At 54.1% G+C, this 26,649-nt stretch overlaps 1 protein-coding gene across 1 annotated transcript; it reads right to left on the bottom strand.

Moving 5' to 3' along the window:
* Nucleotides 1–2,302: 2,302 nt before the first annotated feature.
* AQP7 (aquaporin 7) lies at nucleotides 2,303–26,649 on the bottom strand. Its single transcript, XM_004600378.2, has 8 exons — nucleotides 26,552–26,649; nucleotides 25,222–25,276; nucleotides 20,682–20,799; nucleotides 7,412–7,535; nucleotides 6,019–6,156; nucleotides 4,394–4,512; nucleotides 4,046–4,263; nucleotides 2,303–3,738 (listed from the first exon to the last, which is right to left on the bottom strand). The coding sequence occupies exons 2-8, from the start codon at nucleotides 25,245–25,247 to the stop codon at nucleotides 3,519–3,521; spliced, it is 963 nt and encodes a 320-aa protein (XP_004600435.2). The 5' UTR covers nucleotides 25,248–25,276; nucleotides 26,552–26,649; the 3' UTR covers nucleotides 2,303–3,518.

The following is a 26,649-nucleotide window of genomic DNA, read 5'->3' as shown; positions in this document are numbered from 1 at the left end:
GCTGTGCTACCACCCCGGCTTCTGCGTCATGAGGGCAGGAATAAATCCACTTTAGTGCTAACACTTTCCTTTGACAAAGGGGGAAAACAAGCTGGACTGCTAGAAGAGACCTCCCACGTCTGTTCCCAGGGAAGGGCAGGGCATGGGAAGACTCCATATGAACGTAGACTCGAGGCCTCTACGTGAGCAAAGCCTGTGGTTCCCCAAGAATCAGCACTCTCTTTCCTCTTTCCAGCCCCAAACTCCAGGTTCTTGGAGCCAGATCTTTCTAGAGGTCAAGGTCTTTATCTGTGCATTGCAAAGGCTTGATGGTAGAAATGTCCTGAGCCCTTGAACTGCAAAGCCTTTCAGTGTACAGGGCAAGGGGTGAGAGAAAACAGCCCTGGGGCCCTTGAACTGTGAGGGCAGAGGCGGAGAAGCACAGATCTGGCTCATTCCTCACTAGACCGAGGTCAGCATTACCGGGAATTTGCCTGCAGGCCTGTCAGGGGAGAGGCTGGAGATGAACCTGAAGCCACAGCTGGTGCCAGAGTCTGGCTGGAGCCTGGAAGATGGCGAAGCAGTGATAAGGAGCAGCTGCATTCTGAACACACTTTGCAGATAACACCTCTGGGATTTGCTGACAGCTGGGAAGGGGGGTGTCTCCGAGAGGGAGGGAAGTGGCCAGGGAGGACTTCAAAGCCTTGGGCATGGCTGTGCCATTTCCTGAGATAAGAGTGTGGGAGGAGCCGGCCTGGGGACCCAGCATCTGCCAGGTAGGCGGGGGACGAGGCAGTCACAGCCTGACCGGGATGGGATTGAGATCTAATTTGGGGTAGCATTTAAAGGCTGCTGAGAGCATGTGGGGAGGAGGAGAGACAAGTGGTACAGGGCAGTGATTTTCCACCTCACGGCTGAGAGCCCCTGCACCCAAAACACAAAACCCCAAACTATCTGTACCTCTGAAGCTCCTTGATGGGCGTGTGCTACCGCCCCCACCCCCCACCGACCACCCTCCCCACCCCTGCTAGGCTCAGTCGGGATTCCACAAGAGGAATCCTGAACCAGTGAGGACCACGTGGGTCTAGGCCAGCACAGGGGTCCAGAAGGGCTCCAAGACTCTGCCCAGGACTTAGGGCTTCATCTGGGTGCCAGGATGCCCTGGCTCTGAGCGCCGTCTTCTCTCAACCCCGCCAGCACCCAGGTCCTCCCACAGGGTCCAGACTATCCCTCATCCCCTAGTGACCTCAGCACACCCCCTCCAGCACCCACAGTCCTTGCCCCTGAGTATCCCCTAAGGGGAAGCCTGCCTGTCCATTCTGAAGTCTCTCTCTCCTCTGGGCCTCAAGCTACAAATTTATAAATGACTCAGGGGTTTCCTGACCAACCTGCCAGGCGGTTTGGTTGCTTATTTGGGTCTGGGGGGGAGGGAGGTTGTTTTTAGTTTGTTTTAAAATGCTTTACTTGGGGCTGGAGTGATAGCACAGCGGGTAGGGCGTTTGCCTTGCACGCGGCCAACCCGGGTTCGAATCCCAGCATCCCACATGGTCCCCTGAGCACCGCCAGGGGTGATTCCTGAGTGCATGAGCCAGGAGTGAGCCCTGTGCATCGCCGGGTGTGACCCAAAAAGCAAAAAAAATAAAAAATAAAATAAAATGCTTTACTTGAGGGGGGGGTGGAGCTATAGTACAGCAGGTGGGGAACTTGATTTGTACATAGCCAACTGAGACTCAATCCCCAGCACCCCAAATGGTGCCCTTGACCATCGCCAGGAGTGATCCCCGAGAGCAGAGCTGGGAGGAAACCCTGAGCAGCACTGGGTGTGGCCCCCAAAACAACTTTACTATGGATCAGAGTGACAGCACAGTGGGCTGGGCGCTGGTCTTGCACACAGCCAACCCATATTTGATCCCCACCACCCGGTCATCCTAAGCACTGCCAGGTGTGATCCCTGAGTATAGAGCCAGTAAGCCCTGAGCATCGCTGGGTGTTAGTCAAAAACAACAAAAGCTTTACTGTTACCTACCAGTATAATATTATGCGACTTTACAGACGGGAACCCGAGTACGGAGATTAAGGCTCTTGACTTGCCTGTGGCTGACCCCTGGCACCACACATGACCCCCTGAGCATAGCCAAAGATTACTCCTGCACACAGAGAGGGGAATAGCTCCTGTTATGGGGTGTGACCCAAAAACAATTTTTTTTTTTTAAAGGGATTAAGGGGGCTGGAGCGATAGCACAGCGGGTAGGGCGTTTGCCTTGCACGCAGCCCATCCGGGTTCGATTCCCAGCATCCCACATGGTCCCCCAGCACTGCCAGGAGTAATTCCTGAGTGCAGAGCCAGGAGTAACCCCTGTGCGCTGCTGGGTGTGACCCAAAAAAGAAAAAATAAATAAATAAAAAGGGACTAAGGGAATGACTCAAAGGGCTGCCACACAGCTTTATAGTGAGAAGCCCAACCCCCAGCACCGCATGGTCCCTAGAGAATCACCAGGACCAAACCCCCCAAAGCCAAACAACAAGGGTTAGGGCACTAACTTGGTGGGCTGGAGCATGTGCGTTACACACGGCAGCCCTACAGCCATTCCTGCACCAAGAGACAGTGTAGGGTTAAGGCCCTTGCCCTTGCGTGCAACCAACTCTGGTTCAACCCCTGAGCACCTTCAGGTGTGCCCCCAAAATTTCAGAGCTGGGAATGTAGCCCAGCATAGAGCACTTACCTTGCATATGTGAGGCGCTGGGTTTGAGCTCTGGCACCACACACACACACACACACACACACACACACACACACACACACACACACACGAAGTAACCAGGGTTTTCATCCATGGGGGGTGGCATACTTCAGGAACTGCCAGTGGAGAACCCTGAGCAATACCAAAGCCTAGAGCACCACCAGACGTGGCCCCAAAAACTAATAAAAGTAAAAACAGGGCCGGAGCAATAGTACAGCGGGTGCGTGGGGTGCTTGCCTTGCATGCAGCGACTGGGATTTGATCCCCAGCATCCCCCAAGCACCACCGGGAGTAATTCCTGAGCATCGCCCGGCGTGACCTCAAAACAAAACAACCACAAAAATGCTGCCCGCCTGCACGCTCCTCCCAACCTACCTCCCAGCTCTCGCCCCCTAATAAAGCACCATCGTTTCCCTCTTTTTTCCTTTTATTTGACTGTGCTGAGATGTGGGTTGGCACCAGCGCCCCCCTCCCCCCCATGGCTACTGCCATTCAGACCACTGCATCTGTCTGCCGGAGACCTCAAGATTGTGGTTCCTTCCCTTTCACCCCTTGCGGTGAGTTCACAGAAACCCCCCTCCTCATTCTCTCCCAGAGGCGCTCCAGTTCCCAGGCCCAGAGGAGTTGGAAGATTCTCTCTGCTCCAACCTCTGGGCAGAGTGGCAGAACCGCCAAACTGAGGGGGAGCATCACCCAGAAAGCAAATGCAAGCCTGGGTGGAGGGGCCCACCAAGGCGGGGGCTCCTTGAGGGGACAGGGCTTGCTTTATTGCACTGGGTGGACTCACAGGCAATGCACTTAAAACCGCTCGAGGTGGATGGAGTCCTGGAACTGCTCAGATTCTCTGCTGCGGCTGCTGGGGGACGCGAGGTTGGGAGTCTTGTTCTCGGTGCTGCCCAAGTTGTTATTTTTTGGGTTCTGAGGAATCCAGAGGCCGATGAAGGCGAGGTAGGTGATGGCGCCCAAGTAGGCGCCCAGGGGGGGCGCCACCACGGGCACCCACCACCAGTTCCTGGCACTGCGGAGAGAGGCAGGGCCCCCCTGAGAGAGGTTGGCCTGGGGCCGTCGGCAGCCAGCTCACACCCACAAGGGTTCGGAGGGTCTCCAAGGACCGGGCACCCACCCAAGCTCAGGCCCCTGCTCAGTGGCTCAGTCTAATTCTGAGGGTGCAGGATGAGAGAGGAGGCAGGGACAGGAGCAGCAGGAGCTGAATAGAGCAGTGCTGGGCTGAGCCCTTGGACCCCCGGAGAGAGAGGGACGCTGCCGGCATGCCCCCCCCCCCACCCCTCTGCTGCAGAGAGCCCACTGAGGACCCGGGGAGGCACCTGAAGACCTCTTTGCCCCAGCCTGCAATGAAGGTGAAGAAGCGAGGAGCCAGATCCCGCGCCGGGTTGATGGCGTAGCCCGTGTTCATGCCCAGGGACACGCCCAGGATCACCACGAGGATGCCGATGAGCAGGGCCTGGGTCCCCTCGGGCGCGGGGCTGTTATTCTTGTCCCCGATGGCCAAGATGCACATCTGGAGGAGTCCCGTCAGTACCATCTGGAGGGCAGACACCGTGGCGGCCGGGCAGACACAGACCCCGGGTCCTTGCCATGGAAGGGTGGCCTCCCCCCTCCCCCGCCCCCTATTCCCCCGTCCCCGGGAGGGGCCTCTCCTCTGGGCCACTGACCTCGTCGATGAAGCCCCTCCACAGCGACATGCGATCAGGAAGGTATGTGGCGAAAATGCTAGCAGTGGCCTGGGGCCCCGTCACTGTGAGGTGTGGCCCCGAGTATTCCGCGATGGCTGCTGTGGGGACAAGAGGCCTCAGAAGGAAAGCGGGGCACCGGGCCAGAGAGCCCCACGGGGCTGGGGATCCTGCCGCGTGCGCGGGACTCCAACCCAGTCCTGGGATCTCACACGGTCCCCCAAGCCCTGCCAGGAGGGTCCCTGAGCACAGCTGGAAGAATCCCAAACCCTCACTCCCCTGCCCCCCAGAAAAGGGCTATTCTGGGAATGGAACCGTGTAAAGATATTCCATTAAAGATGGAATAGTGTAAAGCTATTCCATAAAGAAATATATAAAAGTAATATAATAATACAGTTATATAAGATGTTATATAATAATTTTACTGATTATGTATTACATTTAATTAATTTAATATAAATTAACTATGTATTATATTAATCCGCTATACATATATTGGATTAAATATAATACATAGTTTTTTGTTTTTTGGGTTTTTTTTTGCTTTTTGGGTCACACCCAGCGATGCTCAGGAGTTACTCCTGGCTTTGCACTCAGGAATTGCTCCTGGCTGTGCTTGGGGGACCATATGGGATGCCGGGAATCGAACCCAGGTTGGCCTCGTGCAAGGCAAACGCCCTACCCGCTGTGCTATCGCTCCGGCCCCACATAGTTAATTTATATTAAATTAATATACACATATTGGATTTTTTATTTTATTATATTTAACTCAATATGTGTACAATATACACAGATTGGATTAAGTATAATATAACTGTCATCCCGTTGCTCATCAATTTGTTCAAGCGGGCACCAGTAACATCTCTCATTGAGAGACTTATTGTTACTGTTTTTGGCATATCCAATACGCCACGGGTAGCTTGCCAGGCTCTGCTGCGCGGGCTCGATACTCTCAGTAGCTTGTCGGGCTCTCTGAGAGGGGGGAGGAATCGAACTTGGGTCTGCCACGTGAAAGGCAAAAGCCCAACCGCTGTGCTATCGGTCCAGCAGGATAATATAACTATAATACATAAATATAATAAAAGTATAAAATGATTTCTGTAAGAAATATTTTTATTATATTGTAATATTTTATATTACTATTGTTATAAACAATGAAGTATTTATTAATTACTGTACTGTTTATTAATTATATTAAATATATTACATATGTATTGATGTTACTATTGTAATATTTTATATTATTATAAACAATAAGCTATTTATTAAGAATTTTTCCATTGCTATTATAAAATTTATCATTTTACTATTACTATTATAAATAATAAATTGTTGTTTATTATTATATTACTTATATTACAGAAACAGCTTACAGACTTTGGGGGGACACCCCACAGTGCTCAGGGCTTACTCTGCACTCAGGGATCACTCCTAGAGGTGCTCTGGGACCCTAGGGGCTGCCAGGGATGGGGCCCACCCAAGGCCAGCGCTGCTCCACCGCTCCCGCCCCAGACCCCAGACATTCTCCTAGGCCAAGAGGACAGGGTGGACGGCCCCCCCAACTGTGTGGAGACCCAGGGTCGGCCGTCCCCGGGCAGGGCACTCACTCCAGAAGAGACCGTAAATGGTGGCAGCTGCCATGAAGGCCCCGAGGAACTGGCCCGACACGTAGATGGGAAACTTCTTCCAGGACATGCGGCCTAGAGCGCACTGCGTGAAGGTCACAGCCGAGTTCATGTGGGCCCCTGTGGGACGGAGAACAGGGACTGTCACTATTGCCAGAAGCTGGCAGGGAGGGGTCCCCCACTTCATCTGCACCAGCATCCCCCTGTGAAGAGCACGTCCACAGCATCCCCATGCAGGGAGGGGAGGGCCTGAGCTGCAAAGTCTGAGCTTGGCTCAGCTGACATATAAGCACGGGTCCATCCCACACTGGGTCTGGATGAAAACAAGGATACAATCAAGCCCGACTCCCCGGGAGAGGACCAGAGGGACCCGAGGGGTTGGCAGCACTAGGACAGCTTGTCTGAGAGCTGCTGTGGCCATAGGCATCTGGCCGTGACAGCTGAGAGCTTCACTGTGACAGAACGCATTTCATTAAGAAACCAGTTTTAGAGCTGGAGCGATAGCACAGCGGGTAGAGCGTTTGCCTTGCACGCGGTTGACCCGGGTTCGATCCCTGGCATCCCATATGGTCCCCCGAGCACCGCCAGGAGTAATTCCTGAGTGCAGAGCCATGAGTAACTCCTGTGCATCACCGGGTGTGACCCAAAAAGCAAAAAAAAAAAAACCAAAAACCAGTTTTACGCTCTCCACCTCTGTCCCGACCTTAGTCATAGAGGCCAGACCTCCACTGGGGGAAGGAAAAGGAAGAGGAAAAAAGCATGGTGGGCTCGGGGCTGGGAGCTCAGCGGATAGGAGCGCACTGCAGCCTGTGGGGCCCCTGGTAGCAAGGACTCTGGCGGGGGACGGCGGGCAGCGCTGCCCGGTTCATTGCTGCTCGCCTCTCGCAGCCCGGGACGGACCCCAGAAACCCAGAGCATCCCTGGAGAGGCCACCACTAAAATCATGTTTTATCAATTTCTGCAAGTGGCTGGAGAAACAGCCAGAGAGCTCGCATGTCTGAGGTCCTGGGCTCCGGGGGTTCTGGGGAGCCAGCTCTGAGGACTGGGCACCCGCTCTGCCTGACGGAGGTCAGGTGTGGTCCCCAGCACTGCTGGGAGCAACCTCAAGCACTGAGGTTGCTGAATTATGAATAATTATGAATAAACATACGGGGTTAAGGAGCCAGGAAGAACTCCTGAGAACTGCCGGTGTGCCCCTCCCCCCAAAAATAAAATTTTAGAAATGAGGAGAAGGCTCCTGCAGGATCTAGGTAGGGATCGTTAGAGGAAAGGGGCATAGCGGGTCCTCCCTCTGGGGCCAGCTGGCGCATGGGAAGAAGCGGGAGGGCCACGCGGTCACTCAGGGCACTGCCAGGCAGGGTCTGGACACACTCACCAGAGACGCCGCCCGCTATGTAGACCCCCATGGTGACTCCGAAGCCAAACCCCAAGTTGACGCCGAGGTAGCTTCCCATAGAACCTCCTAGGACCATGTGGGCCACACTCCCAAGGCCAAACACCTGCAAGGAGAGGTCTCTGATGGGGCCTGGGCCAGAGCCCCCCGCAGGGCTGGTCCCATGCTGAGCTCAGGGCCCCCAACCCCTGCCAGTGGCCTCCCATCCCCCCTCCCACTGCCCCGATCTTTCCAGAGACTTTCCTCCTTATGATCCGACCCCACCCCCACCCCGGAGACCCCTCAGCCTGTTCTGAGAGCACTGGGGGCTGCTGGAGGGAGGAGTAGTTATAAGGATCCGGGTAGCCTCATCCGCCCTAGTTTAGCGGAGAGAGCGGGGCTTCTGGTGACAACGGAACTTGTCTCTCGGGCCAGCAAGGCTGAAGGATGTTTCTTCCAAGGACTGACTAAGGTCCTGCCTGAATTCCGCTGGGAAGACTTCCCCCATCCTTGCCTCCCTGAGCCCCCCCCCCACCCCGTGCCCTCCACCTCAGTCTCAGGAGCAGGGATAGGGTGGGGGGAACCTCTGACCTCTTGCCCTCAGCAACAAACCCATTCTCAGGGCTCCCATTCGAGTCAGTTATACCACTTCTAACCTCTAACCCAAGCACAAAAACACTCACGCAGAAGGACACACACACACACCTAGGCTCACTACTGCTCCAAGCATAGCAGTCGGGGTACGGAAACAACCCAGGCATCCGACAGCACTTGGAGGCACCAAGAAGCTGAGGTGGGAATACGCGACCGAACACAGTGCTGCTACTAGGCAGGGATGCAGTTCGCAAAACTTAGATGGAACTGCAGGTACGGGGCTGAGTGTAACAAGCCAGACGCAGGAGGGCAATAGAGGGTGAGCTCACTTATCGGTGATATCAAGAGAAACCAAGCAAGGGTGTGGACGATATCAGCCGTCATAAACTTTGGACACTGACATGCAGACCTGAGATCATGTCTGGTTGTGGCGGGGAGAGAACAAATAGACTGATGGTGACAACACGGGGACATGGACCAGGGTCTGGGCCCTTGGTACAAGGAAGGTCACAGTATGAATAAAGCCCTGTCTCCAACAAATAAAGGAAAGAGAAGGGGAGGGAACAAAAGTGGGACTGGAGGTGACATTGGGACGGGAGGTGGAGGGTCAGGGGTCTGATTAATACCATCAGTGTAAATCTACCATAACCCCAATACATAAAACATAGCACTGCACTGTAGCACTGTCGTCCTGTTGTCCATCGATTTGCTTGAGTGGGCACCTGTAATGTCTCCATTGTGATACTTATTGTTACTATTTTGGGCATATCAAATATGCCACAGGTAGCTTGCCAGGCTCTGCTGTGCGGGGGAGATACTCTGGGTAGCTTGCCGGGCTCTCTGAGAGGGACAGAGGAATCGAACCTGGGTCGGCTGCATGCAAGACAAACGCCCTACCCGCTGTGCTATCGCTCCAGTCCAGTCTCCCTGCCTTGGCAACCCTGGACCCTCCTCCCTAGGCCGCCTCTGCAGCAGTCTCTGTCTCCCGGGTTCCCTCCTCCCCCTCACAGCCTCCTCTGCTCTGCAGAGCCCACCCACAGTCTTCATCGGTCTCGGGAACACAGATGCTCAGCAGGCTCCGGTCTCGCTCCCTTTGAGGGCTCATCCCAAGGGCCACTCCTTGGTCTTCCTATGCCTTTGGTTTCACATCCCTCCCCGTGCGTGAAAATACCCAAACCCTCTGCCTGGGAGCCAGATCTCTATTTCCAAAGTCCCCTGGGCTTCCACCGGCTGTGTCGAAAGCTCCCTACCTCCCGGGAACTGTAACCCTCATCTTTTGTCCCCCCTTTTAGCTGGCCCAGCTAGAAACGTGGAAGTCTCACATGGGAACTGTTCTTTCTCTTCCCTGTCCCCTGCCCCGCCAGTTCTGCTTACAATCTCCCCAGATATGACTCAGCATCCTTCTTGCCACACAAATGACCTGCCACCTCAAAGGCATTGTATATTTTGTTCAAACATTCGCTTGCCTCCCTCCTTTCCAGGATAAAGTTCAAGTTCAGAAGGTCATTCTTTAAGACCGTCCATAACACCACACTGACTCAGTTTCATATCTGTCCCATGACTATATTTTTTCTTTTTCATTTCGTATATTTTATGGCTCCCCCAGGTTTTCTATGTTCAGCAGTACTGTTACCTTGAAATAGTGATAAGGGGTTGGAGCCATAGCACAGCGGGTAGGGCATTTGCCTTGCACGCGGTGGACCCAGGTTTGATTCCCAGGATCCCATATGGTACCCTGAGCACCGCCTGGGGTAATTCCTGAGTGCAGAGCCATGAGTAACCCCTGTGCATCGCCAAGTGTGACCCAAAAAGCAAAAAAAAAAAAAATAGTGATAAGCTCTTACTACATGCCGGGCTCTGGTAAACAAGCCACCTCCTTTAGTCAGCTTATGCTACTGTCCACCCTCCGGACAACTCCGGTGACGGTGGTGGAAAGTATTGGGAAGCCGGCTAGCCACCTCTGCCAGACCACCACAAACGTGTTTCAAGGGGAAAGTGCACCCCATATGGTCCCCTGAGCACCGCCAGGAGTAATTCCTGAGTGCATGAGCCAGGAGTAACCCCTATGCAAAAAAAAAAAAGTGGGGGCACACATAGGTGGGGTTGAACATTGTCATAACAACAGAGGTAAAGTCCCTCCTTCAGGGGAAGTTCTAGGGGATTAACTCAAGGATAAAATCTCATCTGGGGGTTCAGCACTCCAGATTACTAGGAGATCCGCTCAAGGGCAGGATTCTATCCAGGGCATATGGCTTTATCCTTTCCTCAGCTAGAAATCCATTTAAGCAATCATAATAAATTTACTTCTTATAATATTTCCAGTCATTTTGTATGAACACAGTGAGAGATACATTAAGCTTAAAGGTTGGCTCTTCCTGGGGACATCTCGTTATGTATTCCAGACTACAGTCCTCACACCAGTTTACTCTTTCCTAACCCCAGCAGGGTCCCTATTCAGTTAACTTCTTTTTGGGTCATGACAGAGTTTGTCCCATGATCATGCTCGTAACTTATTATACTTATGGTGCTTAGCTTGTCCCCTTTCGATGCCAGGGTAGCTTACAGCTTGCCCTGGGTCCATCCAGTCCCTTCATCGGGACCCTCCTTTTGGGGTGTTAGGAAGTAAGAGCAGCTGAGGTTTAAGTCAGATAAGCATGATGGATGCCCAGGGAGTAAATATTATTTCGGAGTCAATTAACTTCCATGTTATAAAAGCATAGCATCAACTGTCTTCCTGTGTCTATACAAAAAGGATGTTACTAAACCATGCAAGTGACATAAGGCAAAGAGAAAAGCAATATAGGATTATTAGTGCTTGATGGAATTGGGTGTGCCTCAGGGGCACTGTTGAGGGAGTAACTCGATAAACTTAAATTCCCCGAGGGAGGAGCAAGGACAACCCAATGCTATCCCACAGCAAACCACCAAACTAAGTTCCCCGTGGACTGGGCTTTCTCGGGTTCCTGGGATGTTGTCCTCACTGAAATACCCGCTTGCAGAGGCCCTCCTGAATGACCGATAGTCTTCAGCTCATGATCAGCTGGTACCTCCTTTGAAACATCCATGTGCCCCAACATGTCACTGAGAGACCGAGACATGTCCAGGCTGCCAGGAATTCATCTAGATCTGCATGACCTAACATGATAGCTATTATCTACATGACTTTCCTGCTCTTGATATGTGGCTAGTCCAAGCTGAGAACCACTGTAAGTGGACAGGTCAGCCCAGATTCCAAAGGAAATCTCTGTAGGAAAAGGGGCACTCAAAATGTTGAGATGTTTATGTTGGAGCCAGAGAGAAAAGGGGCTCGGACCATGTTTCGAGGGCGCGGAGGGCCTGGTTGCTCAGGCGCCACTGGAGTGACCCTCCATCCCCCAAGCACAGAGCCCAGAGTAGACCCTGAGCACTGTCAGGTGAGATCCAAAAGACAAAATCAGACTACTGAAAAGAAGCTGGTGTTGATTTCATGCTGGTACTATTTCAGCAACATGGGTTAACTATAATAGGTATGAAAAATTAACTTCACCCTCACTTGTTTTTTTCATTTGCAAAAACATTCCTTTATCGCATTATGAAAGTTTCAGTTACCCAGTGGTTCAATAACTGTGTGGATCACATCTTGATCAACACTAAAAGTCTAATTTCCATAACCTCTTTAATGTGGTTGCTTATATATATATATATATACACACACACATATATACATATATATATCACTGTATCACTGTCACTGTCATCCCGTTGCTCATCGATTTGCTTGAGTGGGCACCAGTAACGTCTCCATTGTGAGACTTGTTGTTATTGTTTTTGGCATATCGAATACACCACAATAGCTTGCCAGGCTCTTCAAGAGGGGTGGAGGAATCGAACCCAGGTCGACTGCGTACAAGACAAACACCCTACCCACTGTGCTATCACTCCACCCCATTAAGATATTAAAATGTTTATATCTTGGGGCTGGAGAGATAGCAGAGCGGGTAGGGCGTTTGCCTTGCACACGGCCGACCCGGGTTCAAATCCCAGCATCCCATATGGTCCCCTGAGCATGGCCAGGGGTAATTCCTGAGTGCAGAGCCAGGAGTAACCCCTGTGCATCGCCAGGTGTGACCCAAAAAGCAAAAAATAAATAAATAAATAAATACAATAAAATGTTTATATCTAAAGTGAAGTTACACTAGTCGTTTCTCCATCCTTTTATTATCTCCTAATTATTTATCATTATATATATAGTCTTTGAACCACAACCACAGGTACTTGGGATACTCCCTGCTCAGTGCTTGAGGAGGCAGGGAAGATCCCTTCTAGCAGTGCTGAGGACCTGAGCTGCAGGGCTCAAACCAGGCCTCCTGCACACAGGCATGCATTTCAGTCTGTTGAGCATCTCCCCAGCGCTAGAAAAAAACAACTGTTGCGCTGTTTTGGGAGCAAGTCCCATACTTATGCTCAGGAGCTGCTCCTAGCTTGTTGCTGGGGACTGCACGTCACTCCTGGCGATGCTCAGGGACCAAGAGGTACCAGGACTGAACTCCTGCATGCAAAGCCTGCCTGATGCTTTTCTCTGTTACACTGGAAACGAAGACGTTTTCTGATTTAAAAAAGACAACTAAAGAGGGGCTGTAGTGATAGCACAGTGGGTAGGGCGTTTGCCTTGCACACGGCCGACTCGGGTTCGATCCCCAGCATCCCATATGGTCCTCTGAGCACAGCCAGGAGTAATTCCTGAGTGCAGAGCCAGGAGCAACCCCTGTGCATCGCCAGGTGTGACCCAAAAATAAAAAAAGACAACTGAAGAGATAGCACAGGTGATAAGGCATTTGCCTCGCATCCCTCTGACCCTGGCTCAAATCCACAACACCACATGTGGTCCCCTGTGCACTGGCAGGGGCACTCCTGAACCCAGAGCCAGGCATGTCACTGCCAGGTGTGACCCAAACCAAAAAGTGAAAAATGATAATAAAATGTGAAATCACCTGCAGGGAGGAGCCTGAGCTATTATTGTATGGTGGGTAGCACACTTGCCTCGCACGCAGCTGACCGGGTTCGATCCCCACATCCCATATGGTCCCCCGAGCACCACCAGGGGTGATTCCTGAGTGGGTGGGAAGCCAGGAGTAACCCCGAGCATTGCCAGGTGTGACTCAAAAAATCAAAAACCCCAAAATAAAAATTAATAAACAAAAATTACATGGTGGGGGGAGAGGCAGCTCAAAGGATTAAGGGCAAGCTGACACACATGAGGCCTGGGTTCTAACCCCACCCCGCACTACTATCCCTGGGACCCCGAAATACAAATATGAGAGATGAGAGAAACCACTGAGTGTGGCCCAAAAATAAAACAAAAAAATTAAATAAGGGCAGGAGAGAAAGAACTCAAGGGGTTGAAGGCACATTTGCATGTAGGAGGCACAGCTACAATCCCTAGCTTCTTGGTATCACCTTAAGCACCCCAGAGCACAAAGCAGGACACACACACACACACACACACACACACACACACACACACTCATGCATGTACACACCACACACACCACATGCCTGTACACATACACCACGTGCTCACACAAACATACATATACACAAACACTCATACACACACCACACACACCACATGCTTGTACACATACACCACATGTGGGGCTGGAGCGATAGTACAGCGGGTAGGGCGTTTGCCTTGCACGTGACTGACCCGGGTTCAATTCCCAGCATCCCATATGGTCCCCTGAGTACCGCCAGGAGTAATTCCTGAGTGCAAAGCCAGGAGTAACCCCTGTGCATCGCCAGGTGTGACCCAAAAAGAAAAAAATTTTTAAAAAACCTACACCTCATGCTCACACACACAACACACACACACACACACACACACACACATACATAAAAACACTCATACACGGACCACAAGCCTATATGCATACACCACACACACACACATACAGTATAGAGCAGGTTTGGGGAAATCTGAGAAAAAGTGGACAAGTCCAGCTCGGGATGAGGTAGTGAGTGGCAGGGCAGGGAAAGGGGGCCCAGAAGCCAGCCAGCCTGAGGGAGGAGACAGCAGGAGGGAACTGGGACACGCGGGCTTGGGGAACAGAGACAGGCCAGACACCCAGGACGCACAGGACCGAAGCAGGCGCTGAAGCTCTGTCTCCGAACAGAAGTTCCCAACGGTTTGCTAAAGCCACGAGAAAGTGACAAGGCCCCCAAAGATCCGCTGAGTGTTGGGGGTGGAGAGACAGGAACGTGGGTGAGGTGCTTGCCCCGCAGGCGGCCGACCCGGGTTTGATTCCCGGGTTTGATTCCTCTCAGGGGTGATTGCTGAGTAACCCCTGAGCATCACCAGGTGTGGCTCCAAAACAAAACAACAACAACAACAACAACCACAGCGACCAAGATCTCCTGTGTCAGGCCAGCATTGCAGCCCAGGGACATTCTCCGCTCAGATCACATGTGTTGAAGCAAATAAATGTGATTTTGACTGCCAGAAGCTTCTGCTTCTCTTGAAACCTTAGTCATTCGGGCAGAGCCGGCCTGCACCGGGCCCAGCATGGCATGGCCAAGTGGGGTGGCGGCAGCCAGGTCCCCGAGAGCTCAGCACCCCACAGTTAGCAACTACACACCCGCCCCTCTCCCCGTCCCCTGGCCAGTTCTCGGCCCTGTGGCCTGAGTGGCACCCCACCCTCAGGGAACCACAGGGGAGCCCCAGTCCGAGGGAGACACCCCAGAGTTTGCAGGAGGAGACCCAGCAGGACCTTCCCTGCACCCGTCCTCGGCTGTAAAGGGGGCCCAAGGTCACACTCACTTTCCTAGAAATACCTTTACCCTGATGACTCACTGCACTTTCCATAAACAGAAGAAGCTACCCCCACCCACCCCGCCACTTGGCACCAGGCTGACAACTATAAACAACAACAACAACGACACGATTGTCCTCATGAGTTCAAACCTTAAAATTCTTTCACAGGTGTCACTTCCCTTCCATCCCCACAGAAAATCGGCTGGACAGATGTTTCTGTTCTCACTCAGCAGATGGAGAAATTGAGGTTCAAAGAAGGGTCTGGGACTCCCCATGACCTGAAACTACCCCTCAGTTTGGGGGAAGAGTTAACAAGCCAGGTTGTGAGAAATTCTGCCATCGGGCTAGAGAGAGAGTAGAGCGGGTAAGGTGCTTGCCTTGCACTCAGCCAACCCCGGTTTGAACCTGGGTCCGATCCCCGGCACCACATATGGTTCCCCGAGCACCACCAGGAGTGATCCCTGAGCGCAGAGCCAGGAGTAAGTCCTGAGAACCACCGGGTGTGGCCTAAAAACAAACAAACAAAAGATTAAAGCCAGTCCAGTTATTGGGGCCTGAGAGCACAGTGGGTAGGGCCTTGCCTTGCATGCAGCCGACCCAGGTTCGATTCATGGCACCCTTGTATAGTCCCCTGAGCCCCACCAGGAGTGGTCCCCTGAGAACAGATCCAGAAGTAAACCCTGAGCATCACTGGCATCTCGGGGTGTGACCCAAAACTGAACTGGGGCTGGAGTGATAGCACAGCGGGTAGGGCGTTTGCCTTGCATGCGGCCGACCCGGGTTCGATCCCCAGCATCCCATATGGTCCCCTGAGCATCGCCAGGAGTAATTCCTGAGTGCAGATCCAGGAGTAACCCCTGTGCATCGCCAGGTGTGACCCAAAAAGCAAAAAAACAAAAAACAAAACAAAAGTGAACAAACAAAAACCAGTCCAGTCCAATGTGCTATTTTGACCCTTCACCTCTTGGCCAACAGGGTGAAGATATTTCCAGAAATGGGCAGGGAGTTCTTGCTTGTTTGTTTGTCTGTTTGGGGGGAGGCATCACACCTGGTGGTGCTCAGGGCTTACTCCTGGCTCTGCACTCAAGGTTCACTCCTGGAGGTGCCCAGGCAGCCCTCTGGGGTGCCAGGGATCAAACTGGCCTCAGCGGAGTGCAAGGCAAGTGCCTTAAGCCTGTGCTAATCCCTGCCCCAAAGTGCTTTTCCTCATGGAGTCTCTGGTTCCCACTCTGTGAAGTGTGGGAACTGGCGTGCCTCTCCTCACAGGGTTATCAGGAGGATTTGGGGAGAAGCAGCCAGTAAAGGACTTGGCAGGTCACGGTGTGGTGCACAGCCATCGCTCGGTGAGAATCTCAGTGAGAGGACGGAAGAGGCAGGCACGGCGCAGTGGCTAAAGCTGCAGGCTTGCAGCACGGAGCTGAGACCTCGGTTCCTGGCGCTGCCGCATGTGCCAAATTGCAGTCCTGGTACCTCGGCCCATGGAGCTGGCAGCCCTGCTGTGAGCCCCGGAGCCACCCACGATTTCCAGCCACACCACGGCCACATGTGGGTGATCCCCTGTGAGCAGCACAGCTGAAAGAAATGTGTGTCTCCCTGCTCGCTGGAGGCCCTCCCTTCATCTCCAGCACCACCACAGAGAGGCTCTGCCCTGGAAATCGATTTCCTTTCAACGGGCAAGCAGAAAGCGCTGCTTTCCCCTACACACACACACACACACACACACACACACACACACACACACACACACACACACACACACATTTCACACCTTAGGGACTGTCATGCAGGGATCATTAGAGAGCCCCGTGGGAAGCGAGGTGCGGGGTGGTCTCACCTGCTCTGGGAAACACTGGGCAAAAGCAAACAACTGAAAAATGATTTTTTTGTTTTGTTTTTGGATCATACCCGGTGATGCACAGGGGTTACTCCTGGCTCATGCACTCAAGAATTACTTCTGGCAGTGCTCGGGGACCGTATGGGATGCTAGGAATCGAACCCGGGTTGGCCGAGTGCAAGGTAAATGCCCTACCCGCTGTGCTATCGCTCCAACCCCTGAAAAGTGAGTTTTTGAGGGCTGGATAGAAGAGCGAGCAACAAGATGTAAGACTGTGCCTTACACGTGGCCAAGCCCAGTTGAATCCTACACGGCACCCAGCCTCCGCGCACCACCAAGGTCACTCCTGAGAACAGAGGCAGGAATAGCCCCCAAGCACCACTGGTCATGAGTCCCAAAGGAAAACGAACCAATAAACTCCCCTCAGACCCAAGTATGTAGACACAAAAGCACCTCGGCTTGGGTGCAAAAAAGCACAGTAGAAATGACATCTGCACCTATGTTCACTGCAGCACTGTTCACAGTAGCCAGAATCTGGAAAAAACCCGATTGCCCGAGAACAGACGACTGGTTAAAGAAACTTTGGTACATCTACACTATGCAAGCTATTAGAAAAGATGAAGTCATGAAATTTGCTTATAAGTGGATGAATATGGAGAGTATCATTCTAAGTGAAATGAGTTGGAAAGAGAGGGACAGACATAGAATGACTGCACTCATTTGTGGAGTATAAAATAACATAATCTGAGACTAATACCCAAGAACAGTAGAGACAAGGGCCAGAAAGATTGCTCCATAGTTGGAAGCCTGCCTCATGAGCAGGGGGAGAAGGCAGCTGGGATAGAGAAGGGATCACTAAGTCAATGACGGTTGGAGGGATCGTTCGGGATGGGAGATGTGTGCTGAAAGTAGATAAAGGACCAAATGTGATAGCCTCTCAGTATCTGTATTGCAAACCATAATGCTCCAAGTTAAGAGAGAGTGTGGGGGAAGTTGTCTGCCATAGAGGCAGGGGGAGGATTGGAAAGGGGGGATGGTATACAGGGGACATTGGTAGTGGAGAATGTGCACTGATGGAGGGATGGGTGTTTGATCACTGTATGATTGAAACTCAAACATGAAAGCTTGTAACTCTATCTCACGGTGATTCAATTAAAAAAAATGTTTTTTAATTTAAAAAAAAAAGCACCTCGCCTTGGAGGCAGCCCGCGGTGAGCTCCCGTACAAGCCACAGCACCGTCATCCCCCCCCCCCCCCGAACTGCAACCCAGCACCGCAACCCTGCGTGCGTGTGACCACACACCTCCAACCCCATCTGCAGCGGAGGGAAGGGGGTGGGGAAATCATTAATAAGGAGAAATGCAGGCGTGGGCGGCGTCTTCCCCGAGAGCTCTGAGGAAGCAGCCTCTGGCCTCCAGGCCTCCGGGTTCCAAGGTTTAACAGCCCTCAGGGACTGGAATGTTTTGTCATAAATGAATTACTTTGGCCCGGAGTGAGGCGGGACAGGAACCAGCAGCTGTCCACAAAGCGGAGAGGAGGGTGAACAGCGCCAGCCGGCAGACTGGGAGCCCCTGAGCACTCTCGCCCTGTTGGCCAGGGGCCAGCAGCGTCCCCCTGGGGTGCCCGGTGCGGGGCTCGTGGCCCTCACCCCAGGCTGTCAGCCCTCAGTGCCCACTTACAGGCAGGGCAGCCTGAGATCTGCCCAGCTCCGGGAGCTGTGGAAGCGCAGTAGGCGGGAGCAGAGCGGGCGTTCCGCCCAGACCCCAGGGCAGCGCGCCTCAGAACCCACCGCCAGGAAGTCTGGGGGGCGCCCGAGTGAGCTAGGGACTCAGCGGCAGGATAAGGACCCAGCTGCCCAGTGTCCCTGGACTCCAAGGGCCCCCTCACTACACTGGGACGAAACGGATGCAGACACGCTCACTACACCCCCCCACACACACGTACACACCCCTTCACACTCACACACACTCACATATGCACTCACACTCAGACACATCCTTTTGTCTTCTTCTTTTTGTGTGTAGTTTTTGGGGGGCCACACCGGGCTGTGCCCAGGGCTTACTCCCGGCTCTCCTGCACTCCGGGATCACTCCTGATGGGCCGGGGGAACAGATGGGTGCTGCAGATGGAACCCGGGTGGGCCACAGGCAGGGCAAACATTCCACCCGCTGTACTGTGGCTCGGCCCTCGGACACTCCCCCCCACACTCACACCCACTCTTACACACTCACAACCCTACACACACACACACACACACACACACACACACACACACACACACACACAAGGGGCCACACTCGTGCTCGGCGCACGCTGCCCCCAGCCCAGCAAGCTCCCGCCCCCTCCCGGAGACGGCCCCCGCCCTCCCCAAGAAGCCTGCAGGGCTAGGGCTAAAGGGCCGGGCGGACAGGGCTAGCTGGGCAGCCTCTGGCCCGAGTGGCTGTTGGGGTTTCAGGTGCTGAGCGGTGCTCTCTGTCCGGGAGTCACTTCTGGCAGTGCTCAGGGGACTGTGTGGTGTCAGGAGTAAAACCTGGGGCTTCCAGCACACAAGCTTGTTCTCCAGCCTGATGCTCTCTCAGCCCCAAGGGGGCCTTTGTCACGGTCCCTGCTGACAGCCAAAGAGCAGGGACCTGCTCCGAGCATGCTGTCTCTGGACCACAGAGCTCACCACTTCCTCTTTGGGGAGACACCCTAAACCCCGCTCTCTCGGTCCTTCCTTTCTCCAGCCCCTATGGGTTCTCTCTCTCTCTCTCTCTCTCTCTCTCTCTCTCTCTCTCTCTCTCTCTCTCCCCTCCCTCCCTCTCTCCCTCTCTCTGTCTCTCTCTGTCTCTCCCTCTCTGTATCTCTCTCTGACACTCTCTATGTGTGTCTCCCTCTGTATCTCTGTATCTCTGTCTCTCTCTCTCTCCCACTCCTTCTCTGATTCTGTCTCCCCTTCTCTGTCTCTGTCTCTATGTGTCTTTCCCTCTGTATCTTCATCTCTCTATCCCACACTCTCTCTCTGTCTCCCTTTCTCTGTCTCTCTGTCTCTCCCTCTCTGTATCTCGCTCTGTCTCTGTGTCTCTGTCTCTGTCTCTCTCATTCTTCATGACTGTCTTCCTATCTCTATCTCCCTCTCTCTCTCTCTCTCTCTCTCTCTCTCTGTCTCTCTTTCTCTCTGTCTCTCTCTGTCTTGGGGGTCTTCTTCTGAAATACTGCTCGTACACCTGCAATGCTCAGGGCTTACTTACTCCTGGCTCTGTATTGAAGAGTCACTCTCGGAGGAGCTGAAGGGAGCGTATGGCCACATGCAGGAAGAGTGTCCACCTGCTGTGTGATCTCTCCTGTCCCAGCACGTTACTCTCTTCAACTCCAATCCCTGACATCCAACCACCCCAAGATTCCCCCACAAACACACATCCAGCACGCAGAGTTCACCTGCTCCTATCCAAACTGAGCCCCTCCAGTAACGGTGCGGGGACCCCCCCCTCCGTCAGAACGCACAGCTGGGCACATGCCCACACCTCTGCCCGACTCCACCTTCTTGCGCTTCCTTCTCCAGGCCTGGCCCGGGCACCGCTGTCTGCCTCGGTCATTGCACTCACCCTTGTCAGCCGCCGCCTCCTCTGGCCTTGGCGTTTCTGCTGAGCTTCTGGACTACATCCACAATCTCCTCTGACTCTGAAACTCCCTGCGGGAAGCCTTCCAGGACTTCCCCTGGGCCTGGGCATCCATCCTCGGGCCCCACTTTCAGTGTTCGATTTGTCTCTTGACACTTGATTTCCCTTCTCCCCACTTCTGTCCCTGCCCCGACCTGCCATCGGCTCATGGTTTCATGGTGCCTCCTGTATTAGGAGCTTTTTGTCCTCAAAAATGCTCTGCAAGCAACACTGTGCTTCCTTTCGCTTTCCTTCACTTCTCCCTCAGAGGCCTGGACATCCCTGGCCCTGGGGCTGGAGGGGTGTGTGTGTGGCGGGGGGAGATGTCAGTCTCGGACAGCCTCCTCAAGACCCATTCTTGCAATGTTCGTGCCCCTTCCACCTCGCCCACCCGTCCTGTCCCACTGACCCACTCACCATCATGGTGTAGGTGCTTAAGAACTCAGCCAGAAATTCCCGCACCGGCTTCTTCTGAAACACTCTTTGTACCGCCTGCAGGAAAGGGGACGAGCCGAGCTTGCCCCCGCGGGCGGACCTGAAACAGCGGCACAAACCCATGGTCAGAATGAGGCGTTGGTGCCGCCCGTGAGCCCTTCCACGCGGGCCGGGTTAATGGGTAACCCGGCAGGTTCCCGCACACACTCCCCGAGCCCAGGGCATGTGGGACGACCGGGCTCAGACACGCCCGCCCGAGAGTCACAGGGGCAGGAGGGGCCGCTGGGGGTCACTGGCAAGCCAGGCGTCCTCCTCCTGGGGCTGAGGCGTGAGTGAGTGTCCCGGGTGGAGCCGTGAGCCTCTACGGGGGGGAGGGGGACGCGACGGGGAGCCGCGGTCAGCTGCCGTCCATCCGGCTACAGGGGCGGGAGCCAGAGGCCTGCGGGGCACAGACGGGGCATCGGGCCAGGGCTGGAAGCAGCCCCCCACGCTGCAGGCAGCACCGCTCCCGGCCTCTGAAACCAGCGCTCAGACAGGCGGCAGCTTCTGCCAAAGCTGAAGGCATCTGCCAAGGGCACCAGTCCCTGGAGGCAGGCCCACCCGGACAGACAGACAGACAGACGCCTGGGAGTGAGCAGAACAGCACAGGCAGACAGGACACGCGCTGGGTCCCACTCCCTGCCTCGCCTCGGTGCCAGCACGGTGCCAGGGACTCGGCGGGAAAGGGGAGATTCCTCTGAGGGCAGCACCCCGGGAGCTCCAAAACTCCCCTCACACACACACATACACACATACCCCACTCCCGGGCTGTCGCTCCCAGACACCGGAGTGTGGCTGGATCAATATTTGGCTAATAAACCATGGGGTTGGGTGGATGGAGAGAGGGAGGGAGATCAAAGTGAGTGTGGGGGGTGGGTGTAAGGTCAGGTTTGGGGGAGCAGGAGTTCAGTGGCTCTCGACCTGGAAGAAGCCTACTGACGCCTCTACGTGAGACCTCAGTGCTGGTCAGGACCGGTGACCCCTCCTCCTCTACTGAGCCCCTTCAATGCCCTCCCTCTCCTAGGGACCCTCTCTCCCCGCCCCTGCCTAGAGTCCCTACATCCCAACCCTCACAGCAGGCAAGACCACGTGGAGGGAAGGGTGCCACGGACCTACCTCCCCCCGCCACTTTTCAGGCTGAGACTGCTCAGATGTCCCTCACCCTATTCCCGGCACCGTGTATACCCCCAGAGAAGCAAAGCCAAGGCTGACTCTGGTACCCGGGTGGGCAGTCGTCTGGACCATCCACTGCCTGCCGTCCACTCCAGGTGGACAGTCACCAGAAGGGAAGCAGCTGGATCAATATTTGGCTAGTAAAGCGCAGGTCTGGATGGAGGGAGAGAGGGAGAGAGATCAGCCTGAGTTTGGGGCATCGTTGTCTGGTGTGGGAGGGCGGGCGCAGGGCCGGGGCTGGGAAAGGAGGGCTTCAGCGGCTGGGGAGGCGGAAGATGGCTGCAGACAGTCCGGCCCAGGTTCATCCCCTGGCCTCCCATACGAGCCCCCGAGCCAGCCAGGAGTGGTCCCTGAGTGCAGATCCAGGAGTGAGCCCTGAGCACCGGCCGGGTGTGACCCCCAAACAAAAGAAATACATAGGGGCTGGAGTGATATAGCACAGCGGGTAGGGCAAGTTTGCCTTGCATGCAGCCAACCCAGGTTTGATTCCCAGCATCCCATATGGTCCCCTGAGCACTGCCAGGGGTAATTCCTGAGTGCAGAGCCAGGAGTAACCCCTGTGCATCGCCGGGTATGACCCAAAAGCGCTGTAGCACTGTAGCACTATCGTCCTGTTGTTCCTCCATGTGCTCAAGTGGGCACCAGTAACGTCTCCATTGTGAGACTTGTTGTTACTGTTTTTGGCATATCGAATATGCCATGGGGAGCTTGCCAGGCTCTGCCATGCGGGCAGGATACTCTCGGTAACTTGCCGGGCTCTCCAAGAGGGACAGAGTAATTGAACCCTGGTCGGCCGTGTGCAAGGCAAATGCCCTACCTGCTGTGCTATCACTCCAGTCCATGACCCAAAAAGAAAAAAAAGAGAAATACATAAAAATAATAGAAGGCTGGAGGCTCAGTGGTAGAGCTCATGGCTTCCACGTGTGGGAGTCCCGGGCTCTGTCCCTGACATCTTGCAGGCCCAGGCCCTCTGAGTCCTGCCCTGCAGGCAGTGAGCGCCACAAAAGTAGAGAGGATTGAGTGACAGCACAGTGGGGAGAGAGCAGCCTGAGTGATAGCACAGGGGGGAAAGCGTTTGCCTTGCACGCTGCTGACCCAGGTTGGGGGGAGGGGGTGGGGACAGGGGGATGGGCATCCCATATGGTGCAAGCTGACCCCGTGAGGTGCACGCTGGGGGTGGAGATGAGTACTGGGTACCGGGATGATCCAGGCAACTGGGACTGTGAGGTGTGTGGGAGGCTGGACAGACTGACCCGGGAGAAGAGAGAGAACAGTGCCAGGAGGGCAAAGGGACACGGGGCCACATAGGCCCATAGACAGAGTCTGCTGTTTTGTTTTGTTTTCTTTGGGGGTGTTGGGCCATACTCAGCAGTGCTCAGGGCTTACTCCTGACTCAGTGCTCAGGGATCACACCTGGCAGGATTCGGGGAACCATACGGGATGCGGGGAGTCAAAGCAGCGTCATCCGCTTGCACGGTAAGTGCCTGATCCTCTGTACTATTTCCCCAGCCCCCAAAGAGTCTGGAGTCTGGACTCCCCCTGCAGGGCCATGGGCCGGGTGGAGGGCTGGCACGGGAGACCAGCTCTCTAGAGGCTGGGGAGGAGGAGGGGAGGGAAGACTCCCCCTTCACACAGGCTGAAGAGGGAGTCGCCCTTGCCCGAAGGGTGCAGCTGGCTGGCAGCAAGACCATCAAACTGAGTGTCTCGGGGTTTGATCAGAGACCCTGGAGTGGAGAATGAGTGAGTCAGGCATGGCCCCAGAGCCGGCTAGAGCCACAGAATGCCACAAGAGGCACCAGAGAGAAGCTGCAAGCCTGGGCCTTGGTGTCAGGAGCCCACCAGGCAGGGGATCGAGGTCAGGGATGCTGCTGAGACACACGGGAGGGTCTCTGCATCACTGATGTTGGGTGAGTCTCCGTCCTCCAGAGAAGTCAAGGAAAAGGTATAGAAGGAGGCCCAGAGTTGACAAACCAAGGAAAAGTCAATTTGACAATTACCTTAGTGATAGCTACTAAACAAGGAACCAAACAGGGAACTCAACAACCAATTCTTTTCTTTTTCCTTTTTCTGTTATGGTGGGGGGCCACTCCCAGCGGTGCTTAGTTCTTCCTTCAGTATCTGCACTTAGGGATCAGTGTTCAGGGGATAACATGGGGTTCCAGGGGTCCAATCTTGGTCAGCTGTGCAAGTGTCTCACTTGCTGTAGTGTCTCTCTGGCACAGAAACCCCTCCAAAGTATGTTTCAGGGGGATCCCTGAACACCATTAGGAATGATCCCTGAGCATACTGCAGAGAAGAAAAGAGAAGGGGAGGGAAGAGGGAGGACAGAAAGAAAGAGAGGAAAGAAAGAAAGAAAGAAAGAAAGAAAGAAAGAAAGAAAGAAAGAAAGAAAGAAAGAAAGAAAGAAAGAAAGAAAGAAAGAAAGAAAGAAAGAAAGAAAGAAAGAAAGAAAGAAAGAAAGGAAGGAAGGAAGGAAGGAAGAAAGGAAGAAAAGAAAGAAAGAAGGAAAGAAAGAAAGAAAAGAAGGAAGAGAAGGAGAGAGAGAAAGAAGGAAGGAAGAGGAGAGAGAGAGAAAGAAAGAGGGATGGAGAAAGGAAGGAAGAGGGATGGAGGAAGGAAGGAAGGAAGGAAGGAAGGAAGGAAGGAAGGAAGGAAGGAAGGAAGGAAGGAAGGAAGGAAGGAAGGAGAAAAAGAGAAAGAGCAAAAGAAAGAAAAAGAGAAAGGGAAAGAAAGAAAAAGAAAAAGATAAGGGAGGGAGGAGGAAAACGGGAAGGAAGGGAAGGAAGGAAAAAGAAGAAAGAAAGAAAGAAAGAAAGAAAGAAAGAAAGAAAGAAAGAAAGAAAGAAAGAAAGAAAGAAAGAAAGAAAGAAAGAAAGAAAGAAAGAAAGAAAGAAAGAAAGAAAGAAAGGAAGAAAAGAAGGAAGGAAGGAAGGAAGGAAGGAAGGAAGGAAGGAAGGAAGGAAGGAAGGAAGGAAGGAAGGAAGGAAGGAAGGAAGGAAGGAAGGAAGGAAGGAAGGAAGGAAGGAAGGAAGAGAGAAAAAAAGAGAGAAAGAAAGAGAGAAAGTCAGCTAGCCTGGGAGTGCAGCCTTGGAGAGGTTGGGGCTGGAGAGCTAGCAGGGCGGATAGTGCATTTGCCTTGCATGCAGCCGACCTGGGTTTAATCCTGGACGTCCCCTGGGGTCCCCTAGCACTGCCAGGAGTAAATCCCCAGCAAGCCCTGAGCACTGGCTGGGTGAGCGGGAAAGGCTGTGAGTGGGGCGGGAGGGCGCAGAGGGTGGGCGTGGGCTGAGCTGGAGGGATGGGGACTCACCTCCTGCTCCTGTTTCTTTGACTCATTGAGACAGACGTTCCGAGCGGTCTGGACACTGTGGAGGCCAAGAGAGGTCACTAAGGTTGGGAGGCGAAACTTACCTCCACATTGTCACCAGGCCTCAGTCCCTCTAGCAGAGTCTTGAGGGAGACAACGCCCACCAGAGCCAACGCCTCGCACAGCTGAGCTGGCAAGATAAGGGCAGGGCTGCCTGTGCTCCAGCCAATAGGCAGAGGCCCAGCAACCTGCCTTCCTCCGCCGGCCCGCCTTCAAGACCCCTGAGCTGGGAAACCAGAGTCTTGAGAGGAAATACCCAGAGCACAGACCCTTCCTCGGGAACCAGAGGGAGACCCCAAATAACAATATCATAATATAATAATAGTATCGAAATGGTCCCAAGGCGGCAGTCCAGCCTCAGACAGTGGACAGGAGTTCCACATCACGAGCCAGTTACCGCTCTCCCTAAATGCAACCCTCTTGCTGCTGGCCTTCCAGGGGCCCCTTCCTGCATCCATGTGCACACACGAACATACAAACATACGTGCACACTCCTGCACACGCAAACACGCAGACAGGTGCACACAAACACATATACCTACCCATGCACATGCAAACACAGACATGTGCACACACATGTATACATTCATGCATGCACAGATGTGTGCACACACAACATGAAAGCACACGTGCACACAAACATGTGTGCACAATGAGGCCTGAAAGCTTCCTTTGACCCCCGCCCCGGTCACAGAACAAAGCTGCCCTTCCCCTTGCCCGAACACCTCCCAGCCGCCCCTCTGCCCAGTGGTTCCCGTCACCCCCATTTCCCGCCCTGGCGGCCTCCCTGTTCTCTAGTCAGGTCCCGGCCCCCCAAGTCCCATCCCTGGCGTGCTGACCGTAGGAGCCTCTGGCTGAATCTGAGCCCTTTCAGGAGGGAACTTGGGGGGAGCAGCCTTGCTCGCAGGCCTGCGGGGGCCCCCTCTCTCTGACCAGACCCCCCTTCCTGTTTGGGCTCCATGTGCTGCTCTCTCTCTCTCTCTCTCTCTCTCTCTCTCTCTCTCTCTCTCTGTCCCTCGCCATGCTCAGTGGACAGGCCAGCTCAGCTCCGCTCCCTGCTCTTCGCTCCACTGCCGGTCTCTCTGCCTAGGCTCATAGGGGGAAACTGAGGCAGGATGAGTCACAGGGCACTTGGGCCTACATCAGAGCAGACACTAGAGACTTTCTACTCCCAGAGAGGGTCCCCTCCTCAGCTCCCACAGTCACCGCCTTCCCGTGTGGGCCCCAGGCCCGCCCCGGTGGCCCTGTCCCAGCCGCACATGGAGGGACTCACCCTGCGGAGCCAACGGGTTCCTCCCGGCACGCACCACAGGGACTCGTCAGTGGGTCCCGGTCTTGCTCCTCTGACTGTCCCCTGCTGGGCTCGCATCC

The sequence above is a fragment of the Sorex araneus genome, chromosome 1 (genome assembly GCF_027595985.1).
Source record: "Sorex araneus isolate mSorAra2 chromosome 1, mSorAra2.pri, whole genome shotgun sequence".
NCBI classification, from domain to species: domain Eukaryota; kingdom Metazoa; phylum Chordata; class Mammalia; order Eulipotyphla; family Soricidae; genus Sorex; species Sorex araneus.
Note: the sequence above shows the minus strand (reverse complement) of the source record. Positions and strands in the feature narration are given on the sequence as shown.

What these genes read in the sequence shown, in the direction of transcription:
- AQP7 (XM_004600378.2), bottom strand. Translation starts at nt 25,247, where the DNA reads ATGAGTCAAAGAAACAGGAGCAGGAG. An exon ending in TAAGCACCTACACCATGATG is followed by an intron (nt 7,536 to 20,681) that starts GTGAGTGGGTCA and finishes CTCTCCTTGCAG; the next exon opens with GTGTTTGGCCTTGGGAGTGT. An exon ending in TGGGGCAAAGAGGTCTTCAG is followed by an intron (nt 3,739 to 4,045) that starts GTGCCTCCCCGG and finishes CTCTCTCCGCAG; the next exon opens with TGCCAGGAACTGGTGGTGGG.